The sequence below is a fragment of the Lactuca sativa genome, chromosome 8, assembly GCF_002870075.4.
Source record: "Lactuca sativa cultivar Salinas chromosome 8, Lsat_Salinas_v11, whole genome shotgun sequence".
Taxonomy (NCBI): Eukaryota; Viridiplantae; Streptophyta; class Magnoliopsida; order Asterales; family Asteraceae; genus Lactuca; species Lactuca sativa.
In genome coordinates this window covers 6,724,519-6,738,065 of record NC_056630.2, presented here as the reverse complement: position 1 = coordinate 6,738,065, position 13,547 = coordinate 6,724,519, and the positions used below count along the sequence as shown (strand labels likewise).

Genomic DNA, 13,547 nt, shown 5'->3' with positions numbered 1-13,547 from the left:
ATCCTCTACAGAAATTTCACTCATGTCATCGTCCTCATTAAGTTCAGATGCATTATCAACATCAATTTTATTTTCTGAACTTAATTTGGTACTCAATGAGTCAAATTTTTGTATAGTTTCGGCCCTGAGTTTCAACTTATCATTTTCATCCAAAAGATTCTTAAGCATGTCCTTATGGTCTTTGGACTTTATAAAAGATTCAATTTTGTCCAGACCATACATATAGGTGGGATTAACATCATCTGAAGATACAACACTTTCGCAGTTGTATGCTTCGGCATCGATTTCATCCTCCTTTAACTCAAGGAAGGGCATAATCATGCGATGTACCTTCTGGCCTATTTCAAAGTTTAAATGCAGCTGAGTAATGTTAGTATAGAGTCTTTTTGCAATTAAACAAAAAACATTCCTCTGTTTTAACAATTTAAGATTGTCTCTTTGCAAATAAATGTTCTCATCCCTAGACTTAACCAGCTCCAACTCCTTCTGCTCTATTCAGATCCTTCGCTCCTCACTCTTGGATGACACCCTGCTTATTTGGTCAATTAGATTAGAATTCGTGACACGTGTTTGAGTTAAACAACTATCTAGATTTGAAATTCTTGAATTCAAGTTATTTAATTCCTTTTCATACGATGTTTGTGGAATTTTAAATGAGACAAAAATGGATTGTACTTTCTTGATCAGTTCGTCTAGTTCACTGATCTGCACACTGAGAGGCTTCGCTGTAAAGCACACGTCCTCTCGCTCCTTATCCACTTCGTTTCCTCCATCAGTGTTGTGTCCTCTCATCTGGGATACATCCGTCACCGTCAGACATCTTCCACCAGTATCACCACTCTTCGCCACATAAGCCTTTCCATGAGAAGGCTTTCTCACTTCATCATCTTCTGAGTCGGTTGACCACACCTGTACGCCACCGAACTCATCATCATCTACCGAATCCTGCACAACAAGAGCATTCATAGAGGGATTAGTAGCAGCTTTCTTCCTCTTAATCTCCTCCAATCTTTTTAGGAGACTTGATTCTTCATCCTTTTCCTCATCTTTCTCCGCCATCTTCTTCAACACGCAATCCTTTGCGTAGTGATTTTTCTCACCACAGTAAAAGCAACTGACACCAGAGTCAGCTTCACCCTTCGCTTCTTTCTTTGATTCTTCAACCTTCGGCTCCTCTTTCACCTTTTGAGAGTTGTAGCTTCCCTACCAATTTCGGTTCTTGTTGGTAGGGAACTTCTTCTTAATGAACCTTCTGGGATTTGACACCATCATAGCATAGTCTTCAGCTGTTAAATCGTAGTCTCCCAGATTCAAATCGTCTTCTTCTTCTGTTGCATTCTTACCTTTGGACAGAAGCGCCAAAGACCCCAAGTTTGAAGCCACGCTTTTCTCTTGTAACACAATCTTTTCCTGGGATTTTAGAATCCCCACCAGTTTTGCCAAGGAATACGATTTGAACTGCTCATGCGCTTTAACCGTCGACACAACTGCCCTCCATTCGGGTCTTAGGCCATTTAAGAAAGTGACCTTCTGTTCGATGAGCTTTCTTTCAATGTCATGTTTGATCATCTTGCTGAGAATATGATTGAACCGATCAAATGTTTGTGTAACAACCTCCTCTGGCATCTGCTTGAATTCTCCAAATTTAGAGAGAAGTAGGGTCTGAATTGAGTGCTCTAGATCTTCATCTGTGGAGTACAGCTCTCGCAGCCAATCCCAGATTTCTTTTGCTGTACCACAAGAACTTACTAATCGAAACGTTTCGGATTAAAGAGCGAATCAGATTAGTCTCAATGCCTTAATGTTGCATTGGAACTTTTCCTTTTCGTCCTGAGCGACGTCTTTCACATCTTTTAATAGATCATTATACTCCTTTTGAGTTTTAATGATTCTAGAAGTGCTTGAATGAGCAAAAGGACCAGATGTGATAGCTTCCCATATCAGATACCCATTATCTTCAGATCCAATAACGTAATCTTCAAAGTGGTGCGTCCACACTTCATAGTCTTGAGTGTAAAGGATTGGAATCTTGGTGGTTGATCCGATGTTGTTAGAAATGTTGATGGGATTGGATTGAGAATCATCCATGCTTGATCGTTTAACCTGTTATAAGATCAGACTTTGTAATACGTAATATTAGGGCAAGATGAATAATTAATGAGATACGTCAATTATGGAGTGACGACTCAATAAATATCAATGAATGCGGAATAAACCCTAATCACTTCTTTCACAAAAGAGATGTGTATGAATTACACAGTCTCCTGCTCTGATACCAATTGATGAGTTGAAAAAATCTTTGATCGTTTAGATCTTTAAACAGGTTAATCACAATAATACGAACATAAATATCAAACACAAAAATGAATCAAAATATGCTGAATGATTCAATAGATTCACGCCTCAGCAGAGCTCGACAAAGAACTTCCGCTGTAGAGGCTGTTTAGGGTTACAATCGATAAAAGTATTCGCTGTGAATGATCGACTCCAAAATCTTACGTACAACGATGCATGCAAGCATCTATAAATATTAAACCCTAATAAATAAATCACGGATGGACAGGCCCAATCCGGATACAAAATTGGACTACGAACCGAGCCCATGACGCAACACCTAATGGACCCTACACTTTTGATAAATATTTATCATATTTTGTTTTGGGACAAATTCCGCAACACTTTTATTTAAAAATGTTACTCTGATTTTCAAACAAAGCATAAACAAAATCGGTCTTTTCTGGCTGTGAAAAATGGGGATGTCACAAATATGGGAGAGTACTTTAGTATCATGTTATATGATCATCTTAATGATTAAGAGACCTTATCACAATTCATCCTCTAAGTGCATTCTGATAGCTAAAAAGAGGAGCTATAGATTGTTGAAGAGGTCAAATCAAGAAGATGGTTCATGCCTCGTTCCAAAAACAATTCTTAAAGTCATACTCCAAGATTGTAACATGAGTGAAATATATTAAAGAAGGTTTATTAACACTAGTCAAATGTAAGAGTAAAAGGTTTTCTACTCTTGTACATTTGAAATTGGTAAGTTGTGATGTTTTGGATAAAAAGACCAACTTAGGCCAATTGTGTGAAGTGTTTGTCTTAATAAAGAATCTGCACTATCTCTTGAATATTTGGCAAGAGAGTCTTATATGTCAAGAGGACATTGGGAGTATTAAAGGTCTTCAAAGTCTCAAGAACTAATCAAGAATAAAACCTGAAGTTCTTCATTAGCACACGACTTAAGGTTTATAACCTATCGTGTTGACATTTATGTGCCCATCCCAGTTAAAGTTGGCTTTACATATGAGTTCTAAGAGTTCTCAATTGGTTGCACAGCTACTTAGAAGCAATGGTAGGCCCTGTACTGCCAGGTGGCAAGAAGTTAAGATTGCATAAGTTCAGTCCATATCAATTTGGAATTGTCACTAACCCTATCTTGTGATTGTGGTTTTGACAAAATTCACATGGAAAGGAACACATACACCATAAAAATCTAAGGGTCATAAGGTTTCTCTTCGATTCGTGAAAATGATGGTAAGGAAACACTTCCACCAAGTAGATTTTAAGTAAGATAGCAATTGTGATCTTTGTATTCTCAAAGTTGTTAGTGGAGCTTGCGTGGTTAACCGGCTCACTAACATAGACTTATGAGAAATAGAAAAGGTCTAAACAATCGAGACTATGATTACAAAATCCCTTTTCATAGTTCTGAAATTGTTTAGACACACCTATGAGCTATCTAAGATAAGGTGCATGATTTTAATATAGTCTTATCAAAGCAATCTAGTATTGACTTCTAAAAGTCCAGTTGTTTTCTAGGTACATGTCAAAGCTAGTAGGAGCATAAGTGTTATGCTAATAATAATCATGTTAGTGGGAGCATGATAATTATGATAAGTATTGCAAGTTAACGATGTTAATTATAGAAAACAAAAGTTTCAATTTGTGAAGTTGCAGCTTGCAGGGGTTGAAAAAGTTATTTTGCTTTAATTAAGGGAGAGGCAATTATACTTCATCTCAAATCTATAAGCTTAGATCGTGAGATTTTAATCAAATTTAGTCAAGTATATATATGAATGTTATGTTGGAATGGATCAACATAAGAAAATTCTATATATGGGTCCATTATTTGCGTTCTAAAATTCGATTATGATTACGACATCCCTTTTCATAATCTAAATTATAAGAACTTGGCAAATTGAAATGGAAATATTATAGCAAAGGACTGGTCTAGTATCAAGTCTTTATGTGAGACATCATGAATCGTGTCCCATATGCTTCGGATATAGGATCGATTACATGTGCTATATTCATCCTTTCTAAAATTTTCCAAATGCCTGGGGCATTAAGAAGGGAAAAGGTCTAGAATTGGATATGATTAAAAGGATTAAGCAATTGTCGAGGAAAATCTAAGGTTTACCAAAGATTGGTTGCTCAGGGACAGTTGGAAGTATAGTGTTAATTTTGGAAGGACCTTATTGATATATTCTGAAAAGAGGCAACTCTTTTTCAGAAGTGATAGTCAAAATGGGAATATGGGAAGGTGGAAGTTGTTCAATAAATATGTGTAAGATTAGGAAACTTAATGCAAGAAGGATGTTTCCAAGGAGTTGATCTCCTTTGGAATGCTCTGTAATGGTTGTTGTCAAGTCTTTATGACTTTGTGCATAATCATTACAAGAGGATAAATGCATATAAGTTTAGAATCTAATAGATTTCAGTAAATGGCATGAATTTGGAATTCTTGCATTTGCGGTAAGGAATTGGGATTGTGAAATGAGAATCATTGGAATTATGTTCAATCGATCTATTTCACAAAGTAAAGATCATAGACAAACTTAGTATGCAGACTTGGTGTATGGCATGACTAGTGTTTAGAAAACATAGTGTACACGCTTGGAGCATGGGACAACTATTGTTTTAACTCAAGTTTAAAGTTGATAGTTTGAAACAGTATGCAATGAATGATGGGTAATCAATATGGTGATAAATAAAAGATGTTTTATTTATATTCATAAGTTCTGAGACCATATTGGATTCGATTATTCTTGTGTTTCACTTTGCATGTTTTGACTTCCAGAATAACTAGGTCGTTCTTCCTGAATGACTAAGTTATTCAAACCATCCACATTCGGTCATATGTTGGAAGTAGATATGAATCAAGACTGTCATGGGTTGGCTTGTAGAGGTCTAAGATGTTGGACAAAGTGGTGCTACAACACTCATGAGTGCTCATAAGTTCTAAGTATTGGATTCAACCCACGCTCATTGGAATCACTTCATGGATTTTATCACGAGTGATCATGAGACCATAATATCTTATATTCTTCAAACCTAGAGATATGAGTTGTTACTATGAGTTGGTTATACATTGATTGCACGAAACCGCATTGGTAACTCGATGTCATAAAACGTGCCTTTGTGTATGATTCAACAAGTAGTAGAACAAGCCATATGAGTCGAATTTTATACATCCATTTTACCTTCGGGATAAAAGCGATATGTGTGGGCCCCTCGATAATTTAATGATGATACACGTGAGTGCTTGGCCAAGCCAGGACTGATTTGATCTGTTCAATCAGTCAGTCGTCATAAATCGGAAATCAGGAAACAACAAATGGACATAGAGAATGATTTATAATCCATGTCTCAGTTCATATGATATCTAGAATAGAGGAATATATGATCCCTTATCTAATGGACAAGTCATTGACAAAGGTCAGAGTTCATCGGCAAGGTCAGAGTTCGACAGAAGCTTTTGAGAGATACGATTGCTAGTCGGGTTATGAAGTCATACTTGCAATAATAGTTTTAGACTTATCCAATTGGGAGACTGTTGGATTAATGTCTAAGTCCATAACTATAATTGGTAAGACTTGACCCGACTCGGCATGGTCCATTTGAGTTGCATGACATAGGGACAATTGGATTGACAAGATGAGGAAAAAGGATACTAGAGATTTATATTAATATATTATAAGTTCTAATATATTAATATATAATCATATTATTTAATTAGTATTGATCAAGAATTAAATTGTAATTAATTAAGTGATCAAAAGGAACTAATTAAATATGGACTCTAAGATATAAAGTTCATTTAGGTTGGGCTAAGCTTTCATGGATAGTCCATGGAGTGTTTAACCCATGGATCATATGAAATGAAAGGTCATGGGTGTTAGGGTTTAACCCTAATCTCCACACTTAATAAAGATGTCCTTGGTTGGTGAAATTGGCACTAGTGTGTGTACACAAAAAAGGCAAGGCCGATTTCACTAGAGAGAACCAAAGTATCCTTATTCTCAAGGTTATTCCAAGTGTTCATGGTGTTGTGTGAACCATTTGAGGTGTCACACTTGGGGCACTAGGCACTCAAGCTTCATGAAGACAAGCTACAACAACAAGGTATCTATTCTAACTTGTTTTATTACCCAAGTATCATAGATTGTATGCTACATAGGGTAATACCTTGGAATATTCATATTTGCATGTATAATAGAGAAAACATAGATCCAAGGTATTTAGAGTTGCATGTACACCTTAGGGGTGTTAGAATGCTGAAAACCCAACACTTCTAGAAGGTAAAAAGTTCATAACTTGATCACTCCATCTTGTAGATCTAGCAATTTATTCCTTTACGACAATTTTGGTCCCAAATATGGTGATTCTTGAGCAGGGCATGCCTTGGCCAAATAATTCGTCCTTTCAGACCTTGTGAGGGGTCTTAAGTCATAAAAATGTGGTCTTGATGGTTAGTTTTGCTCCATACATCCTATAAAAGGTCTTAAGGCATTAAGAGGTTGAGATTTTGTGTATTAAGCACTTAATGGACATGCAAAGTCATAAAGTTGGAAACTTTATGATTCTTAGTAGTATTTTGGCCATGGATCTGAAAGTTGAACGTTAGAGCTTAATGCATTAAGCTCTTATCGAGGAAATGGAGTTCCGGATGTACACCGTGCGTACCTCAGTGTACGTCACACGTACACGGTCAAAGTTCGGCTTTGTTACATTGACTTGGTTGTTGGATTTCAAAAAAGCTATATGCTAAAATGATCCTGCCTCCCAACTGTCTGGCCTGGCTAATCCTTACTTGGTACATCTTCATGTAGACATTGGGATTAGTGAGGAATGTATAGGATAATTATTATTGTCACCAGGATTACGAAACTAGAGTAAGGCTTAGTACTTTATGTGTCTAGGTCTTTTCAAAGTACGAAGCAAAGCGCCGCCGAAATCGACAGTCATCCACTTTACCAAGTAAGTGCATAGTTACTTTCAAACTTACACATAGATATAAGTATTCTAAACGCTTAATTGTTATGTGTTGTCTTTGTTGTGTTTAATGTAGTTGTACATTATCATTGTTACTTGATTTAATCGTGTATTTATCATACTTAATAATATGATTGAGTAGTGAAGGGTTGTGCGAAATAACAAACGAGAGATTGTGATAGAGCTGTGTTGTATAATGGTTGTGATAGGTTAGTGAAAGCCGTGCGAAATAATGAGTTGTGTCTCTCCAAAGTACTTTTGTACTGTCGTGCTAAACCAAAGTACTATTATAATGTCGTGGCTGTTGTGACTATCCAAAATACTAATGTACTACGGTGGAAACAATGTTTGATTTATATTTCAATGTTGTATGCTTTTTTTAAAACAATATATTATTTTTGGTTGTATGATTTATATTTCAATGTTATAAAGCTAAAATTGTTTAAATTTTCATTTTGACAAACTCTTTTAAGTTTAAAAAGTCGGTTTATTAAAATTTCAATTTATTTTACTAGCATGCAGACGTTAAAAAGAATAATCTTTTAGTTGCAGACTGCAAATGTTGGATCTATTTCTTTTATTGCAAGAGATTTGAAGATATAATTCACATCCCGCAAACATTTTGTAAAGAAAGACAAACACACATTGATTTCTTTACATTGTATTAAGAAATAAAGTTAATGTATTGATGATTTGCCGGAAGTAATGAAAACCAATAGACCTGACGTGTGTGCATCTGTTGTAGTTGTGGGCGGATACACACAAATATGAATTGAATACGTAATAGAACTTTAGGTAGTATGGATCAATCGCTTAGGTTGCTTGTCAGTAAGAAGAAAAATAAATAGTTCATTAGTATAAACTTAAAAACAGGCCCGGCCCATGGGGGTGGGCAAGTTGGGCGACCGCCCAGGGCCCATCGTTGGATCAGAGCCCCAAAAAAATGGACGTTAATAATTATATCTAATTAGTGTTATACTTTAAACAAAAATGATTACATACCAACTCTGCCTTCAAATCTTGTAGATCCCAAATTCAATTCTTCTTGTTAACCTGGCTTTTTGAATTTAGATTAAATGGTTACAGTAATGACAATTAGGCCGGCCCAAATCTTGGTTTACACACATATTTAATGATAATTAGTTTAGATTTTACACACTTAAATTATTTTTTAATATCACACAAAATTCTAATTATAAATTATCAAGTCTATATAGTATCTTATGAAATAAAAGTAAGTTATTTATCCTTTTTTTTATAAAAATCATACTCACCAAAAATTTATAAAATGAGTTTTATTTAAGAGGGCCAATTTTAGAACTTGACAATAGTTTATTTTTAAAAAATTTAGTTTATATTTAATTATTATTTTTTAACCGAAAAATATAATTCACTTCTAAACTATTTTTAATTTTATCTATGTTTTAAATAAGACAGAAACTCTCCATCTAAAAAAAACATTTGATATGATTACACTAGAAACAATTTGTTTTTTGAAGGGCCCCATTTTTGTTTTTGCCCCGGGCCCAAAATATCCTTGGACCGCCCTGCTTAAAAAGGTCAACGAAATCGACTTATGCCGGCTTTGTGAAACTGCACCTTTAATTAAACCACCTTTGAGATAAGGTCGTTAAATAAGGGATAACAAGTGTATGTTTTTTTTTTTTAATTTAATCATATTTTTATTTTGAGCTCAACCATATCATCCAACCAATAGAATAATATTTTTCAGAGGATTACTTGTTGAATACTCATTACAGCATGTTGTCATTGCGATTTTTGTTAATTTTTAAGCGAATCTATCTGATATATCAGATTTTAATGTTATATATATGATTAAAACAACATATTAGATAGATGATTTTATAAACTATTTAATAAAAACTAATATAAACTAGTTAATTTTAAATAGAAGAATTTCAAAAATGATGAAAAATAAGGGGCAAAACAAAAAAGGAAAATTATATTTGTACCCTCCAATTTCCTTGTATACCCCTATATCAGTGTAATATTCCCTATATACCATGATGTAACGATTTATATGAATGAAAGTACATATAATCGCACCCAACAAAAAATAATAGGTTAACAATTACCTGATGCTAAATCATAACTCCTAAGTAATTCTAGGCACAATCATAGCCTTAGACCGATCTATGTGGCTGGTTTATCAAGTTCCAACAATGACAATTGGTCCTCTATTGGTCCTAATTTCAAAACGGTAAACCGTAACTCTTAAGTCTAGAGAAAATTATTAGGGTAAATTATACTAATTGTCCCTCTTATATGTTTGTGTTGTGGTATTTTGGGGGAATTTACTAAGTTTCGTGCTTACAGTTTGATTTCATGATTTCAGGTATATCAGATGAACGGGGCAAGGCAAATGCATGATTGTACATATCATCCTTAGATATTTTGTTGAGTGATGATTTTGTGATACTCTAATTTTGACTACGGTCTTGAAAACAATGGTTTTGTATAGTTCATGGGTTATTAAAGGGTTTTAAAAATGAAAATTTTTACTATAGTTTTTGGGATGTTTCACATTTGATTAGTGTACCCCTTCAACTAGGGTGTGCTTTGGGTCAGAACCGACCCATAACCCAAATTTGATGAAAAGTGAGAACCAAAACCCGAAACGATTATACTAATACATGACCGGTTCGGTTCAGATAATACTGGTTTAGGTTCGGTTATTAACCCAAAATGACCGAAATAACCCAAATAAACATCTACACTATGCTTTTGAACCGAATAACCCAAATAAACTGAAATAACCCGAATAACCCAAATAAACCGAAATGATCCGGATAACCCAAACAAGGAAATTCTATATCTAGTTCAAGAAAAAAAATATTAATTAATATTTTTTTCTTGAACTAGATATAGAATTTCCTTATTTGGGTTATCCGGGTCATTTCGGTTTATTTGGGTTATTCGGGTCATTTCAGTTTATTTGGATTATTTGGTTTAAGTGACTATTCAGTTTCCGGGTCGGTTTTTTTGGCCCGATTAAACCTTTATTTGGGTAACCCGTACCGAATGACCCAAAACCCGAATGTGGCAAAAATACATACCCGAAAACCAACCCAAATAATTTATTCGGGTCGGTCCGGTCTAAGTTTTGGTCTCGGTTTAGATATCCGGTCAAAATGCACATCCCCTACCTACAACACCTTCATCTATCTTCTCGTTGCCCTGATAACTAAGTAAAGTACATTAATGTTACGATCACATATTACGTAAAAGGTAAAGGTTCTAATCTTAGTACCTTTCTCTGAGTGTTTGTTCCAGTTCTAGATCTTTAACTAGCTCGTGCTTGTCTCAGTCGGACTTGTTTTTAATGGTCTTCCTACTACTTTTTCTCTTTTGGTGGTGTTAGTTTTTTATTTTTGTATGTCCTTATTTCCATTAGTTTGTGTAAATTTGTGTGCCACCATTAGCTCGTAGTCTATTATATCTTCCATCCTCCTATGTAATATGTGTTTCTTTTCTGTTTTAGGCCTCCGTGGCAATTCTTCTAGCACTTGATGGTAATGGCTTATTGTAATGGGTTTTGGGCCACCACATAATATTGCCATTTAAGGGCCTAATATTACCTTTGTGAGTGGCAAATTGTATATACATTGTTTCAAGAAAGAGATTTTTATTATTCCTTTCCCATGTCAAAATCCAGTTCAACCTTGTTTCTTGCCGAAAGTAGTGTTTTGGTTGCAATTTCTCTCGATAAAAGAACACTATGGAAGGAGAACTTTGAAGCGAGGAAAAAAAAAGATTTTGTAGATTTCTTGTTTTTTTGCTTCGTGAGAGAACAGTTTGGGAGAAAATAGAAAAGTAAATGCAGACCACAACTCCATTAGTGCTTTTAAAAGATTCAGGTTGTTATAGCAAACTTCAATCCATGTCCAACTTGTTCGGCGACAATCTATGTGACATAGGGTAATAGAGAGAAACTGGAACAACATTGTAAAATCAAAAATTTTGTAAACTGTGTCTTAAGCAATTTACCCTTGAATAAACAAGATGAAGAAATAGAATAGCTATAACAACCTGAATCTTTACGTACACAAGAAACCTGAATCATTCATTCATTCATCAAACACATTGAAAGGAAGAAAAGAAAAGGAGATTAAACCCTAAATCTCAGCTACATAGATTAGGAATACAAACCCCAGTTTCCAGATTCTGTTGTTCTTTCCATATCTTCCCTGTAACCCTAAGTTTGAGTTCTTTCCTGTCACCACCGGAGAAGAAGAGCGCCATGTTTCTCTGTATAATCAACCCATCATGACTATCCCTTACCTTCCTATGGCTATCTCTGATACTCCTCGGTGTTCCTTCCCAAATCAGTTTCCTCCCGTTGGCTCCGACCTCTAAACTGTAGCTGTAATTCCTTGCATCTGCTTCATCCCCCATGAATCGAAGAAACGCCATGTAAACAGGTGCCATCCCTAGCTGAAACGCCTCAAAGTGAAGACAGAAGTACTGCCCAAAACAATGGAACACCTGCCAAACATCACATTACCCCATTAAAGAGAAAACCCTAAAATCGGAAATCAGAAATCAGGGGAAAAGTGAAGTGAACTCACTGTTAGCATCCAGGTAGCGTTTTCAACTTCACGGGGGTTGGATTTGACATAACGGTGGTTAAAAGTACAGCCTGTGTGCATGTCGACTTTGTGGTCGTCTCTGAGATGGGTAACCAGAAAAGGAATGTCTCCGGTGACTGAACATTCAGATCCGGCGTATGGGCAGTTGTAGGGTCTGAAGTTGCATAAAGCTTCATGCTTTAGTTTGCTGTAATATGGGAAGATTTCTGGGCATCCCAATGAAAAATATCTGCAGGGAAGTTCCAGTGATTCTGCAACTTTTTCCAAAGCTAAGCATCTGATATCACCCAGTTCTTGTCTACATGTAGGACATCTGTTGTGTACCCTTGTTTTACAGGTCGAGCATAATGTGTGTCCATTGTGACACTGTATAAATGTAAACAACCAACTTCAACAACTCAACAACTCTTTGTAATAATTCTATCAACACAAAAAAAAAAAAACCAAACTATAATTCAAAATTGTTCTTGTTCCTCTAAAATCAACAAATCAATCCACTAATTATATAATTTTATAAGAATCCAACATCCGTATTACTACGTGTACAATTTCAAATCTGAATCGCAGAATTTCAATCCATTTTCTTAAGAGAAATCAGACAAACTGTAATCCAATCCAGTATGGTATCAAAGTTGAAAATGAAATTTCCCTATTTTTTCTCAATCAATCAAATCAAATCAAACATGATACGCTAAATCAACAAGAAACAATGATTAGACGGGATGAAAAAAAAGGGGGAATCGATTGCAAAACCTGGTGAATTGGAGGGTACATAGAATTAGTACAAACAGGGCACTCCAACAATTCATGAACGCTTGTAGCGGGAGTCAATCCAGAGGGTAGTATTCCGATGTTATTATTATTATTGTGAGGTTTTGAAGAGAACTGGTGGGTGTGGATCTCTTCGTCTTCCATTCCATCCGAAGAAGACACGCACTCTATATTATCCAAATCCATAGATAGCCCTTGTTCTTGATTGACAAATCCAAATTGAACACCCAATCTTTTGAATTCAATAATCCAAATAAGGATTCAAACTCCGTCTTCTGATCTCCGATTTGAAGAAAAATGCGAAAAAGGGCGAAGATGGCAACAACAGAAAAGCGACGAACAGATCGATTTATGGAATGAACCAAACCAAACACCTTTTTCTCTGTCTCTGTAAGAAAGAGGTTCTTTTCTTCTCTCTGTCAACCCAACCCCAACCACAACCGCAACACCCCTGTATTTCTCTCTCTTTCTCTTTGTATCTGTATGAGTATTGAGTATTATTATTATACCCATAGGACGAGAGGTGTAAGCATCGCCGTTGAATTTTTTTGAACTCATTCAGATTCAATGAACCGACGGCTCATATAATTTATCTGGTCTAATTATTTCATTTTTTTATTTGATGATATAAAAAGTTCAATACATTCATTTATGTTTTTTTATATATATATATATATATATATATATATATATATATATATATATATATATATATATATATTTAAGGTTTTTTTTTCCTTTAATTATTTATAATAAATAGTTAGTTACTTTTTAAGATTATATATTCCATTATAGTATTTGTTTTATGTTATATGTTTTATGACAAAGGATGTTACTTTTATTACGTATAAACCAAGATTAATATTAAAATAAGACAAAAGCTACTCT

At 35.0% G+C, this 13,547-nt stretch overlaps 1 protein-coding gene across 1 annotated transcript; it reads right to left on the bottom strand.

Annotated features, from left to right (window-relative positions):
- Nucleotides 1–11,302: 11,302 nt before the first annotated feature.
- Nucleotides 11,303–13,142, bottom strand: LOC111876229 (E3 ubiquitin-protein ligase SINAT3). The gene is made up of 3 exons (XM_023872767.3): nt 12,642–13,142; nt 11,868–12,254; nt 11,303–11,784 (listed from the first exon to the last, which is right to left on the bottom strand). Exons 1-3 carry the CDS (start codon nt 12,843–12,845, stop codon nt 11,422–11,424), a joined length of 954 nt encoding a protein of 317 aa, XP_023728535.1. The 5' UTR covers nt 12,846–13,142; the 3' UTR covers nt 11,303–11,421.
- Between the last annotated feature and the right edge of the window lie 405 nt (nt 13,143–13,547).